This window comes from Cucurbita pepo, chromosome 18 (assembly GCF_057944985.1).
Source record: "Cucurbita pepo subsp. pepo isolate OVF chromosome 18, ASM5794498v1, whole genome shotgun sequence".
NCBI classification, from domain to species: Eukaryota; Viridiplantae; Streptophyta; class Magnoliopsida; order Cucurbitales; family Cucurbitaceae; genus Cucurbita; species Cucurbita pepo.
Window position 1 is genome coordinate 9,968,462 of NC_141815.1, and position 13,773 is coordinate 9,982,234.

General features: G+C 36.7%; 4 protein-coding genes across 5 annotated transcripts; 1 reads left to right on the top strand and 3 right to left on the bottom strand.

Annotated features, from left to right (window-relative positions):
* Positions 1-1,707: 1,707 nt before the first annotated feature.
* Positions 1,708-2,046, bottom strand: LOC111779591 (uncharacterized). Its single transcript, XM_023659661.2, has one exon. It carries the CDS (start codon positions 2,044-2,046, stop codon positions 1,708-1,710), a length of 339 nt encoding a protein of 112 aa, XP_023515429.2.
* Positions 2,047-3,533: 1,487 nt separating this feature from the next.
* On the bottom strand, positions 3,534-6,528 carry LOC111779585 (uncharacterized). Its single transcript, XM_023659652.2, has 9 exons — positions 6,334-6,528; positions 6,068-6,234; positions 5,819-6,000; positions 5,460-5,744; positions 5,337-5,395; positions 5,212-5,248; positions 4,856-4,927; positions 4,456-4,786; positions 3,534-3,962 (listed from the first exon to the last, which is right to left on the bottom strand). Exons 1-9 carry the CDS (start codon positions 6,437-6,439, stop codon positions 3,606-3,608), a joined length of 1,596 nt encoding a protein of 531 aa, XP_023515420.2. The 5' UTR covers positions 6,440-6,528; the 3' UTR covers positions 3,534-3,605.
* Positions 6,529-9,108: 2,580 nt separating this feature from the next.
* Positions 9,109-11,551, top strand: CRR6 (chlororespiratory reduction 6). 2 transcript variants are annotated; one of them, XR_002812706.2, is made up of 5 exons: positions 9,109-9,439; positions 9,837-9,968; positions 10,047-10,255; positions 10,329-10,595; positions 10,975-11,551. XR_002812706.2 is itself a non-coding variant. In XM_023659660.2 (4 exons), exons 1-4 carry the CDS (start codon positions 9,223-9,225, stop codon positions 10,533-10,535), a joined length of 765 nt encoding a protein of 254 aa, XP_023515428.2. In that variant the 5' UTR covers positions 9,109-9,222; the 3' UTR covers positions 10,536-10,785. The 2 variants fall into 2 exon arrangements, 1 of the variants encoding a protein (XP_023515428.2); XM_023659660.2 differs by lacking the exon at positions 10,975-11,551 and having other exon boundaries at positions 10,329-10,785.
* On the bottom strand, positions 10,748-13,768 carry LOC111779588 (putative glycerol-3-phosphate transporter 5). Its single transcript, XM_023659657.2, has 2 exons — positions 12,347-13,768; positions 10,748-11,457 (listed from the first exon to the last, which is right to left on the bottom strand). Exons 1-2 carry the CDS (start codon positions 13,338-13,340, stop codon positions 10,910-10,912), a joined length of 1,542 nt encoding a protein of 513 aa, XP_023515425.2. The 5' UTR covers positions 13,341-13,768; the 3' UTR covers positions 10,748-10,909.
* Positions 13,769-13,773: the final 5 nt, after the last annotated feature.

Sequence of the window (13,773 nt, forward strand, 5' to 3'; positions counted from 1 at the left end):
ATTATAAATTACTTGAATCGTGTTTAAGAATAATTTATTATATTAAAAGATTGACATATTATCATGAAAATTAATTTAATTGTTAGTGTGATTAGGATTTGCGGTATCATAATGAACCGATTAAATTAGTACAAGTCGTAATCTTAATTACACATTGTTAAAGTTATCTAATGCTCATAAAATCAACCAAATAAAGGGTAAAATGTATTTTATTTATAGTTAGGTTTGAATAATTCAAAGTTAAATAGTTGAATTTAAACTTAATATATATATATATTTTTTTTTAATAATGAATCTTTTAATAAAAAATGATATATTGAAATAAATTTGTCATTATCAGAATATTCTCCATTATGTCTTTTAATAATTATTATAATTCAATTATTCTAGATGAGACATAATATAATTAAAAAAGATACTTGAAAATAACTTTTTTTTTAATGTATATTAAATTTTCAAAGTAATGTCACTAATAATTAATTTATAATATTTTTAGACATTTTTTTACTTAATTTTGTTTTTAAAAAATGCAAATATATAATTATCTTGTTTATAACTTTAAATTTTTGTAGGAAAAAACATAAATGACCAGAAATTTGTAAGCAGGTAGAGATTGATGTAATAGATGTCTGAGATTTGTTTGTCTGAGACTAAGATTTGTTGTCTTCGTTTTGTTTGTCCGAGACTGAGATTTGTTAGATGTCTAAGATTGATTGAGATTGATCATTGGAGCATGTTAATAGAGAGAAGGACCGATGATCAAAAGAAGGAGGTAGCAGATTAAGAGAGCTAAGAAACTTCGAACGGGGAAAATCAATTTTAACTTATATTTCACATATTTTATATAATTAATAAAAATGATTTAAAAAAAAAAGATTTCTCACAAAATTTGTCTTAAATCAAATCCATCATGCTAAATTTGATATATTTTATATAAACTTCTATAAAGGAAGATTAATTTTAATATTTGATAAAAAAAAATTACTTTTCATTTAAAAAAAAAATTAATTTTCAAAATTTGGCAGGTTATTTTATATTAAAAAAAAGTCGGTAATAAAACAAAAAATATATTAATTTTGAATTTCATAAATTTAATGACTGGAACAATAAAAAACAATAAACTTGTGAGCAATGGAAAATTCTTGCTTAAAGCTTAAGTAATTTAGATGTGAAATTAATATTACTTAATACAATACAAATTATAATTTTATTCATAATTATGATTGCCTTTACTCTTTCGATTTCAGAAAATCTCGCTATAGCGTAGATCCAACTGAACATACATTCAAACCAACCATACACTGCAAATTCTCTCTCAAAAACAGAAAGATTCCCAGAAAAAAAAAAAAAAAACAAAAGGAAAAGGAAAAGGAAATTGAAGAATTTCTATGAACATTGTTCTTGATAAACAAAACGCTTCTGGATGTCATGAATCATCTTCCGATCATGGCGAGTTCGCTTGCATTTTCCAGTTCCGGAATCAGAGAAGAAGAAACAGAGGAAAAAAAAAACAGGTACAAAAATCTAATTATATTTCAAGAAAGACTTGTTCAATCATCAAGATCGAACTGAACTAAGGCAATATCCTGTTGGATCTGTACACAAACGCTAGAGCTACACAAACTCACACGGAAAAATCGAGAAAAACGAAAATCAGCGAAGAGGATCGAAAGAACGAACATCCAGAAATAGGAAACTTAATTCGATTTAAGAAACAGCCAATCCAGTTCCATGATTGTTCATCAAACAAAACCTGGAAGGTCTGGGACGAAAATTCCTCCGCCTCTGAAGATCTTTACTGGAAGGATTGATGATCTGCAGAAGAAACGACCTCAACGCATTCGCCTTCGCCAACATCGTAAGCTTCAATTGAGCAGTGGTAATGGCAGCAATGGATGAGGACGATGACCTAGCGGAAACCTTGCGGCGGTTCCGATGAATACTGCAGCGGAAAGAGCCAGGATGGGTGGTGGGAGAACAGAGGCACTTGCGAGAACCACCGATGCTCTGCAATTTGGGATTGGAGGATCCAGATTTTGAGGCCATTGAATTCGAGAGTTCAAAAGATTTCGTGAACTGATTATCCTTTTTGTGAGGGAAACTTGTGGAACAAGATTGCTGTATTGAGTTTGAGGTTCGTTCTTTTTCTTTACCCTATTTTTATAAATGAGTCTGAACTGTAATTACCTTATTGCCCCTCAATTTCTATGAAAAATTAACTGAAATTATGAAAATTATGGGATTAAGAGATGCTTAGTTTTGAGACATTGGTTTTTTTTTTTTTTTTTTTTTTTTCTTCAATTACAAAACGTCTAACTAAAAATTCAAACTTCGTATCTAAATTAAATGTAAACACAAATTTTAGATTAATTAATGTTTAATAAGGATCAAATTTAATGATAAATAGATATGTCAATTTAACACGTAGTTCGTGGGACCCATTACAAAGGAGTGTGGTAGCTAAACTAGGACGGATATCTATCCCAATCTCACGTGCCTCAATTTTTATATATAAAATTGTTCAACGTTATATTATATTTATGTTTATGAAATATATTGAATTTGAAAATTTTATATTCTTTTAAAAAAATTATATTAAAAAATGAACGGTGAGATCCACATGAGAGGAAAATAAAACATTTTTTTACGGGGAATAAAACATTTTTTTACCCGTGTTGAAACCTTTGTCTAACAAACTTATTTGAGGGGAAGCCCAAGAGCGAAAGCTCTTAAAAAAACAATATCTATTAGTGGTGAGCTTAGCCGGTTACAAATGGTATCAAAGCTAGACCTCGGGCAAGCCCAAAAAAAAACAATATCTAACAGTGGTGAGCTTAGGGGGTTACAAATGATATCAAAGCTAGACATCGGGCGATGTGCCAATGAGAACATTGGGATCTAGACCTCGGGCAAGCCCAAAAAAAAAAATAATATCCAATAGTGGTGAGCTTAGCGGTTACAAATGGTATCAAAGCAACATTGAGCCCTAAAGGGGGTGAATTTTGAGATCTCATATCGATTGGAGAGAAAAATGAGTGTCGACGAGGACGCTGGCCCCAAAGGGGTATTAGACCAACACAACTCTCCACAATGGTATGATATTGTCCACTTTGAGCATAAACTCTCATAGATTTGGTTTGGGCTTTCCCAAGAGGTCTTATGTCCACTTTGAGACAGTATTCTTGGATTATAAATTAGCCGACATGAGACTTTCATCATCCAACAAGGGGAAGATCCCACATCAATTAGAGAGGATAACGAAACATTCTTGGATGTAGAAACATCAATATTTGCTAGCGGTGAGCTTGAATTGTTACATGAACATTATCAATTAAAAAAATCATCGATACAACGAAGACAAACAACCTTGTTAGCTGATATCTGGAATGAATGAATCCTACAATTTAGGAATGTGGGTAAGTGGTTTGTAAGATGATTAAATAAAAGGTAGCAAATCCAACTTTAAATCCCAAAAACACTTTAATTAAGGATTAATCCAAGTTTAATAATGATTAAGAGATAGTAATCCTCAATTAATAAATCAAAATTTCATTGAATACAAAATAAAAAATTCAAACATTCATCCATTACAACAGTTTTGTTTGTTATCTTTGGCGTTGATATGCCATATGGCTCTTTGTATACACACGATGCCGCCGTTCTCGTGCGTAGATAACCCAGAAAATCAACGACAGCATCACCGCCGCAGACACAGTAACCAACCCGACATAGATCCACTCCGTATATCGACGCAAATCAGGGCAATAGCCGTTGTTTATGTCCGTGAATGCCTGCCGCACGAAAGAGCAGTCTTCCAAGCTCACCAAGTACGGGCCATACTTGTACAACCCGAAACTTACATTCACTGCGCCCGCCATTTGCCCGTAGTAGGTCGGTGTCAGCCGACCGGGTGTTGTACAGCTACCGGAAGCTGAAGTTTCACACACATAGCTCTTCCATACCTGCGTAAAATGAGCTGGTTTATGTTGAAGATTGTTGGTTTATGGTCAAAGTGGATAATATCATACAATTGTGGAGAGTCGTGATTCCTAACATGGTATCAGAGTCATGCCCTAAACTTAGTCATGTCAATAGAATCCTCAAATATCGAACAAAGAATTGTGAGCCTCGAAGGTGTAGTCAAAAGTGACTAGATTGTGGAACAAAGGGTGTACTTTGTTCGAGGGCTGCAGAGAACGGAGTCCAGCCTCGATTAAGGGGAGGCTATTCGAGAGCTCCATAAGCCTAAGGCTTATAGTGTATTTTGTTCGAGCGGAGGATTGTTTAGGATTATTGGGAGTGAGTAATTTAGTGGAAGATTATGGATTTATAAGCGATGAATACTATCTCTATTGGTATGAGGTCTTTTGGGGAAACCCAAAGCAAAACCACCAGAGTTTATCCTCAAAGTGGACAATATCATACCATTGTGGAGAATCGTGATTCCTAACGTACCTGAGTAGCGTTTTGCAGCTCTGCTTCGCCCGGGGCGCATGACCGGTCGGTGAGATTTGGATGAAATGGGTTGCAGAGCGTGGGGATTGATGGACCAGATTGGTTGAAATAGGCGGGCGGTCCAATACTTCGTGGGATGTTGTTGTTGTTAGCGATTCCAATGATGAGCTCGTTAACCACTGAAACGAGTCCAAATACCACTGTCTTTGATTGTGTGAGTGTCTCTTGAGCTGTGGCGTTGTCTACACATGGTAGGATATCATCCAGTGCTGTATGGGCTGTTGGGTTTTGTACCCATTCTTCCATTGATACACATGTATCTGCTACAACACTAATTTTGAGAAACCACGTCAGTGTCGGTGTGAAATACGAGGCGGAGATAGAGATGGAGAAGACTTACTTATGGAGAAGAAGAAAAACACCGCACAAAACGAACGTGCCCGCGACGAGAATCCAACCAATGATCACGAAGCTACAGACATAAGGAAACCAAGTCTTTGTCATGCTGAGGATTGTTAGGGAATGATCACAAGGATCATAATTCTTAACATGGTATCAGAGTCATGCTCTTAAATTAGCAATGTCAATAGAATCTTAAAATATCGAACAAAGAAGTCGTGAGCCTCGAAGTAGTCAAAAGTGACTCAACTATCGAACAAAGGGTGTACTTTGTTCGAGGACACCAGAGAAGAAGTCGAGACTCGATTGAGGGCTCTGTATTCAAACGTATCGGTATAGTCTGAGATATGAACTTACAAGTATACAAGAGATTGCATCCCAAAGATGGAAAACACTGCAAGAAATGACAAGAACAAACACAAACCCATGAGAGATCAAATGGGTTTGATCCATTTGTAATGACAAACATATAAAACACTTACAGAATCCAAGAAACGCCAGAAGGAGCATAACAGCCGCCAGAATTATAAGAGCAAGCCTCCTGCAGTGCAAAACATTAAAGCACAAAGAAGCAAGAACACATAGCTAAAAGGGATTAAACTTACACATGATCAAGAACATATTGGATAGCCTTTGAATTAGATCCTGTCTTTTCAGACAGAATCGCAGCAGAAGAGTTGATCTTTTTCTCAATATCATCGATTTTGTTTTGGACATCACCAGGAAGAACTGCTGAAGCAACTCCGATCTTCTTAGCTGCATTAAGGTAATCCGAAACATTACGGAGATTAACGACAGTGTCATCAGCTTGGCTCACTACATAGTCCAGTGTTCTTGTCGTGATGGTATGGAACCTCCCCTGTCCCGTGTACAAAACAACACACCCGACACTGAAAACCAAACATTAGGAGTTTCAAAAATTTAAACCGGGCGAGAAAGACAGAGAAATGGGGCGAGATTTTACATTGCTGCAATGGTGAAGAGGATGAGAAATATGAGAGACAGAGCATAAGCCAGTCGGGAATAGCCGTAAGGCTCCCTTGGAAAGCAGCAATAACAGAGGCAGATGAACATTAAACATAACCCAAAGACGATGAACCAAATTCCGGCGATGGTGAAGAAGGGAGCTGCTGTGTAAGCGACAGACTGTAGAACAAGACAATGATGAGAAGAACAGAGACATGAAACAGAGGTAGATTTGGAAGAAACTCACAGCCCAGTAATGCTTATTTGTGATATTCCAACCCCCTGTATAACGCGCAAAATTGTTAAGTGGGTCTTTTCTGTACGTTCTAGATTTGGCTAAAATCAGCGACGAATTTCCGACGGTGGCTTCCGCCAGAGTCCTCCCCGTCGCCGGAGTGAACTCTCCCCGACCAACTGCTCCAACCCCACCAAAAACAAAAACAGAGGGAGTCAACACGGTGTCAAGAAGATCGAAAAGGGAGAAACAGAGTAAAACAGAGGAAAACAGAGTACCATGGAAGCGTGGAGAAAGGTCAGAACCGGCGGCGGCGGCGGCAGGAGAACGGAAGAGAAGAAAGAGAAAAGGCAAAGTGAATAGAGCTGATCTGAAAGCTTGCATAATCGGAGTATGGTCGATTTGGCTTCGCCGGCTTTCTTCTGATTCCGACAGCCCGGAGAGAGATCTATGGCGGATGTTTTGATGGTGAAATGAAGAACAGAGTATGCCATTCTTTATATTTTTTAAATTCTCCCTTTATTCCCAAAATATCCTCGGTTCCCACCCATATATATTTTTAAATTTTTAAATTTTAATTAATACAACAGATATTAAAATTCAAATATCCGCCCTCGAAAAAAAAAAGTATATGTTACCATATAGTTACAGATGCCTGTGGGTAAGTGGGACGAGTAAGTCTTCTGTGTCCTAATCCCCACTACCTATTTCAATTTGATCGGGACAGGTAAGCCTTCCGCGTCATGATCCCCACTTCCTATTTCAATTTAATCGAGACGACGAAGGCGTCCCCACTACCTATTTAAATTTGATCGAGACAGTAAGCCTTCTCCGTCCTGATCCTCACAACCAAATTATTTCCATTTTTTTCCTCATATCTTAAATGGGTGAAAATGGTAAAAGGAAGGAGAAAATGGTAAAAAGGAAGAACGAAGTACAAAGGGATTACATGTTTTTTCCTTGGTCGCCTGAGTTTGTTGACAAACTCCATAAGGAAATTCCAGTTTCAACCCGTTCAGCTTCCAGCTAGGATAACAGACACGTGTCATAATTTAATTAATTAAATAATATAAACCGGTAAGCAATCTGGAGGTGGGACCCACTTCCGAAATAAAACGGTTGTCCGTTCCGTTCAAACCCAACCCGCGTATAAACCGTGCGATTTGTTATGGGTGGTGACGTGTCATTTCTCGTGCACCGACTTTTATGCTTCTCTACTAAGTTTTCTGTCGTTTTTGTTGTCATTTTTATTTATTTATAAATATATTCAGTTACGTTCAAGTTATAATTTCTTTCCAATTTTAGAATTAAAAATAAATAAATAAATAATAGTTTTATGATATATTATTTATAATATAATATAAGTGTTTAGCATATAATATAAATATCACAACTTAGGTTATACTTTGCAGACGTAACGAGTTTAACAATATTAAATTTAGAATTAAATTATTTTATTGCCAAATTGGGACACAATAATAACTTTTTGAAATCAATTAATTCCATTCATATTATATATCAATTTTTTTTTAAAAAAAAATACTATTATTATGGGAATATGTTAGAATGAAAAAAGGATGATGTGGCAGATAGAGAGAGAGAAAAATAGCTCGAACTTGTATCTAATGGATATTAGGAGTAGAGATGTTTATTTAATCTGTAGGGACCGGACTTCAGGGGAACTTACCTCGAGCACGGTGAAGAATCCTCGTTTAAATGAGAAAATGAGTGTAGAGAGATTTTTTCCCATTAGCTAAATGGGGCTGGGATCGAGTTTATATTCTTCGTCCTCATTCTTACCATTAATGTTAAAAATTTAATTTTTTAGAAATTATGTTGAATATTATTTTTTATATATATATATTTATAAAACATTATTGGATTTATGAAATATTAGGGAAAAAATAGTCATACGAATCCGATATCTGCAAATTTCTCATAAGGAATCCCCATCTTGACTCGGGAAATAAATAAAAAAATTTACGAAGATGTAAATTAAAATAGGAGGCAGAGATGGAGACGAGGATGCTTTATTCCTCCTTGTTTCGCTCCATGGAAATTTAGAATTAGGAACCCCGGAATTATCTATTTCAAGTATTAAAATTTAGTCATAGCTCGAACTGTCTCGATCAATATTGTAAATTTCGTGTTTTTTTTTTTTCTCTTGTAAGATAGGATTGTTTGAAATTTAATTTTCTTCCTGAAAAAAAAGTCAAATTTAAAAATAATTAATTTAAATTTTTATTGGGGTATATTAATAACACATTGACATAAATGGCTATTATTAATATTATAACTTTATTTTCCATTCACTTAAATAAAAGTCAAAAGCTCCTCCATTTTTTTTTAAATTAAAAATAAAAATATATTTTAGTATATATATTTTTAAAAATAGTTTTATATAGAATATTTAGCATATGGTTTTGTTTTAAAAGTTATTTTTAAAATTTTAATCTACTTAAAACTTGAATATATTAAAATATAAATTTTTAAACCATTTTTATTTAATAAGGGGGAGATTTAAAATTTTAAATATTGAATTTTTCGACAACGTATTAATGGATCAATTTCGAATAACGTGTTAATTTAACAACTCTATTTTGAAAAAGTCATTCCAAAAGTCAACAAAATGTACCAATTTGAATATAGTTCAATTAATTAAAATAAATATTATCGACTAATATGTCTGATTAGGACGTTAATTTCCTATTCGGAAACTCTTTTTCGGTCGATTTAGAACCACAAGTTTAATCTCTCCTCATAAGTTCAAAGTCTTGAGATTATTTAAATAAAATATTACAAAAATAAAAATACTATATTTTAAAAAATAAATATAATAAAATAAGATATTTTAAATGATAGTTAATCCCATATTGGGCCGGACGGGCCCAATTTACTAGCAGCTATTTCAACATACTGGCCCAGAGAAATGAGGGCCCATTTCAATATTAATTTTTAATATGTTAATTAATTTTTAAAAATTTTAAGGGATGTATTAAATATAAAATTGATAATTTAATTAATAAATTTAATAAAAGAAAGGAATTGAAATTTGAAGCTAAATTGGATAAGTAGAACAAGATGGAGGAAGATCAGGGAGAAGATAAACCAGGCGGACGCCTCCGCCTCCCACCGTTGGTGTTTTTGCACGCCTTATCGTCGTCTCCATGTCCACTTCCGCCATTAAACCTTTGCTTCCACTTTCTCCTTCCTTTAATCATCCATCTCGCTCGCCTATTTCATGGAGTTTCTGCAGACCTATCTCAGATTCTTCGCCTTTTTGCTCTATTTTCACCTCTTCTCGGCAGCGACGACAAGTATCCGCCTCGGTTGCCTTTAATCCGTCCGGAAAATTTGATCTCTCTTTGCAAGATGATGAAGATGGTAAATCCTCGAATTTATTCTGATTCAATTTCTGATTTGTTCTGTACCTATTTCGGTTTGTGCATTCCTGAGATAGGGGGATTTATTTTTTCAATCCATGAGCGTTGAATGAATTGCATGGGTGAATTATTTGGTTAGGTTTATAATTGGTCATTCGAATAGAATTGCTCTGTTCTTTGGTTCTTAGCTTCCATTTTCTGGATGATGATACTCGAATTCATTTGCTGCCTTTGGAGAAAAGGAAAATATGAACTATTAGGCAGATTTTACTAACGTTATCTAGTTCTTTGTGCGCCCTTTAATGGTATGGAAACTAGAAAAGGAAGAACAATTGTGGTGGTGATATGTTGGGGAGTTCTTCAAATTTTGATGAGTTTGAACTGATTGTTAAAAACAGATTCTTCTAAAGTTTCACCTCCAATGCCACCTACTGAAGGTCGGTTCGACGTGGTGATAGATAACGATGTAATTCGTCATCTAGACTTATCCTCATTTCAGAAAACAACTGGAATAATCTCACCTTTAGCTAGTAAGTTTTGGGTTGTAAATTTGTTTTGAAATGAGTTCTGTGATCCCTGATGAGTTCTCTTTCCTAGTATTGTTACAGCTGAGCCAAAACAATTTCTTGAGCGTACAATTGGTTTTACAATCAATTATACCCGAGAAGATCCTCACGATCGACGTGAATTATCCGAATACCCCGACATAAGACTGTGGTTTGTGAGGCTTGATTCAGAGTATCCATGGCTACCAGTTTTACTGGACTGGAGAGCGGGAGAGCTCGCTCGCTATGCAGCCATGCTCGTCCCTCACCAGGTGATGTTAGTGATGGCATGCTAAGAAAATGTTCTTATTAACATGGACTCATTTGGGATCTTTTTGGTTGCAGATTAGTATGAGAATGGGAATTGTGTTCAATCCTGAGGCTTTGGAGTTGTTTGTGATGAAGAAAGTTTTTATTGTGTATTCATGGTTGAAGCAACATGACATTCCAAAGCCAAGATTGAAAACAGCTAATATGGCTAGGATGCTTGGGTTTGGGATTGGAGATGAACTTTTTGACTTGATAGATCAACATCCAGTTGCCCCACCATGAAAGACGAGACTGAGCTCGAAACTCTGCTTCGATCAATCCTTTGAATCGAATCGAGAGCTGGTATTGTTCTCTCTTATGGAACTCCCACAATTGTATTCATATTCGCTTCTCGAAAATAGAGTTGGTAACCTTGTAATTGCCTGTTCTTAACTTTGCATAGCTTATTGTTGATGAATGAATAACTGAATGATGGAGCCATCAATGTATTCGACTTCGAGAATATGATTGTTAAGAAATGCTTTTCGATAAATTTGTTGTATTCTACACTCAATTACTGTGTATGGTACATGAATCTTTCTAATGAATAGGAAAGAATAGGATACAAAGATGTACAAATACCTTTCAAAACTCCTTTCTAGCAGAAATCTACTGTTCTAAACCATTGACGTCTGCGTATTAGAAAACCATCGTCCTTCGTTTAACTTTTCTTTGATCTCAGTTTTTACTAAGCGAACCAAGAAGAGAGCTGCGAAGAAGATGGAAAGAATCAACATGAAGAAGACACTGTTCCATCCTCTTCTGGAAACATATCCTGCCATTAGAGGGCCAAGAGCTGCCCCAACAGATCCCGTGCCATCTATGATCGCGGTCACGGTTGCTAAAGCGCGGGAATTCCCTCCAATCAAACTCTGAGTACCGAGATCAGCAGCAACCGCTGTTGTAATGAGTGAGTATGGACCATTGACAAGTAATCCCGAAAGAAACATCAAGCAGGTGTTGGTGACTGTGGAAATGCTCCCGAAAGCACGGTAGAGAACTAGAGAAGGAATCGAGAGCAGCAGGAACGTTACTGATGTAACTGCACGGGCATCGATCAAATCAGATATTAATCCTGCTAATATTCCACCACAGACTCCTCCAATGTCGAAAATGGTTGAGAGGATGCCGGCCGTTTTATCAGATAAAATCACACCAGCAACAGCTATCACAACAAAGAAAAACTGTTATCAGCAATTCAGACTTCAAAACTACATTTAGAACATGATTTCTACGTAATTCTGAACCTATTTATGTCAGTTGCTCACATTCGGGGTATCGGATTGAGTGTCTGCTAGAGATATGTTTCTCTTCAAGGTTTTTAAAACGCATCTGCTAGAGATATGTTTCCACACCTTTATAAAGAATGTTTCGTTCTCCTCCCCAATCGATAAGGGTGTTGAAACCTCCATCTAACAAACGTGTTTAAAAACCTTGAGGGGAAGCTCGGAAAGAAAAGTCCAAAAAGGACAATATCTGCTATCGGTTGGCTTGGACCGTTACAAATGATATTAAAGCAAGATAGTGGGCAATGTGTCAACGAGAAGGCTGAGCCCCAAAGGGGGTGGACACAAAGTGGTGTGCCAGCAAGGATGCTGCGCCCTGAACGGAAGTGGATGGGGGGGTAAGGAAAAGTCCAAAAAGGACAATATCTGCTATCGGTTGGCTTGGACCGTTACAAATGGTATTAAAGCAAGATAGTGGGCAATGTGTCAACGAGAAGGCTGAGCCCCAAAGGGGGTGGACACAAAGTGGTGTGCCAGCAAGGATGCTGCGCCCTGAACGGAAGTGGATGGGGGGGTCTCACATTGATTGGAGAAGAGAACGAGTGCCAGCGAGGACGCTGAACCCAGAAGGGGAGTGGATTGTGAGATCCCACATTGGTTGAGAAGGAAAACGAAACATTTTTATAAGGTTGTGAAAACCTCTCCCTAGCAGACACGGAAGCCGGGAAGCTCAAAGAGGACAATATCTACTAGTAGTAGGCTTTGTCCGTTACACATTCATTCTAAAAAGATTCAAAGGATATTTAACGTTAAGAAACAGGTACCTACCCGTGTGCCTGATGTAAAATGGCAACCAGTAGAGAAAAGTATAAGCGACAAGCTTCGAAAAGAAGAGACAAAAGGCAAATGGTGCAACACCCGGCAATCTCCATGCCTCTAAGAAACCAATAGCAGCCATAGAATCCAAATGCTTATCTTCAAGCAGCACAGCCACCTCTGACTCTGTGTTCTCCAGCTTTTCAACTGGACTGACCTCTGCGTTCAATTCAATCTCATTAACAGAGGTTCCAAATCCAATGTCTTCTGGACTCACAACCAGAAACAAGAACACCAAAATGCCAACAAAAATCACAAGAGCTCCAGGCACCACAAACGACCAACCCCAACCAAGTTCCAACATCCCAGAAGCTATAATCGACCCAATGATGTTTCCAACAGAAGTATGTGAATTCCAGATACCCATAATTAGCCCCCTCTTGGCTTTCCCAAACCAATTGCCCACAATTGCCACCACACATGGCCATCCAATTGACTGAAGCAGACCACAAACAATCTGAACACTAACGAAAAACCACAAGAAATGAAGATTCAACCAATATCCCAGCCCGAACAGTATCGTACAAACACCACTACCCATCATCCCAAAAACAAGAAACAATCGCAAGTCAATACGGTCACCAACATGCCCTGCAAAATACATTCCAATAGAATATGCAGAAAGAAACGCAAGATCAAGCTTCCCGAGCAACTGTGTGCCATCAGAGCCATTAAAAGGAGCCCAACCAGTTCCATTTGTGGCCAAATCAGATTCAATCAAAGTCGAATTCAGCAAAATGCTCGAAGAGTTTACCGGAATTGTTGGTCCAAGCACACTCTTGACAATGCTCGGAGGTTTTCTCGAGGCATGAAAGGACGCATACGCTAAGAACGTGATGATCAGAACTAAGATTCTGTGAAAACCTAAACTCTTGTGCGGAGGTTTAACATTTGGGATCAAATCAATCGCTGGAGCAACGGAGCGATTGGATTGCATCGTAACCATTCCGTGAAGATAATCACAGTAACATAAAAGAAGAACTAAACGAAAACCCTAAGCAACTGAAAACCGAAGATCAATCAAGATCGTTGTACGATTGCTGCAAAACCTAAGCAATCTGTACAAAAAAGAAAAAAAAAAAAATGCCAAGAAACTCGAAAAGAATTTGAACCTTCCCTCTCTCCCAGCTGCGAAGAACAAAAAGAAGTACAGAGATTACAGTGTCTGATTCAGAAAATTGGCTGGATTCAAGATCCAAGAAGAAAAGAATAGAACCCTAAATCAGACACTGAACTTTCCGGGAAAGAGGAACGAACGAACTAAGACATTACGGGTTGTAAGTCTTTGACCGGAACGATCGCTTCGGATTTAAAACATTTTTATTTATTTATTTTTTTTTGGTAGCTTTATTATTTTTCTCAAAACACACATTTTAATT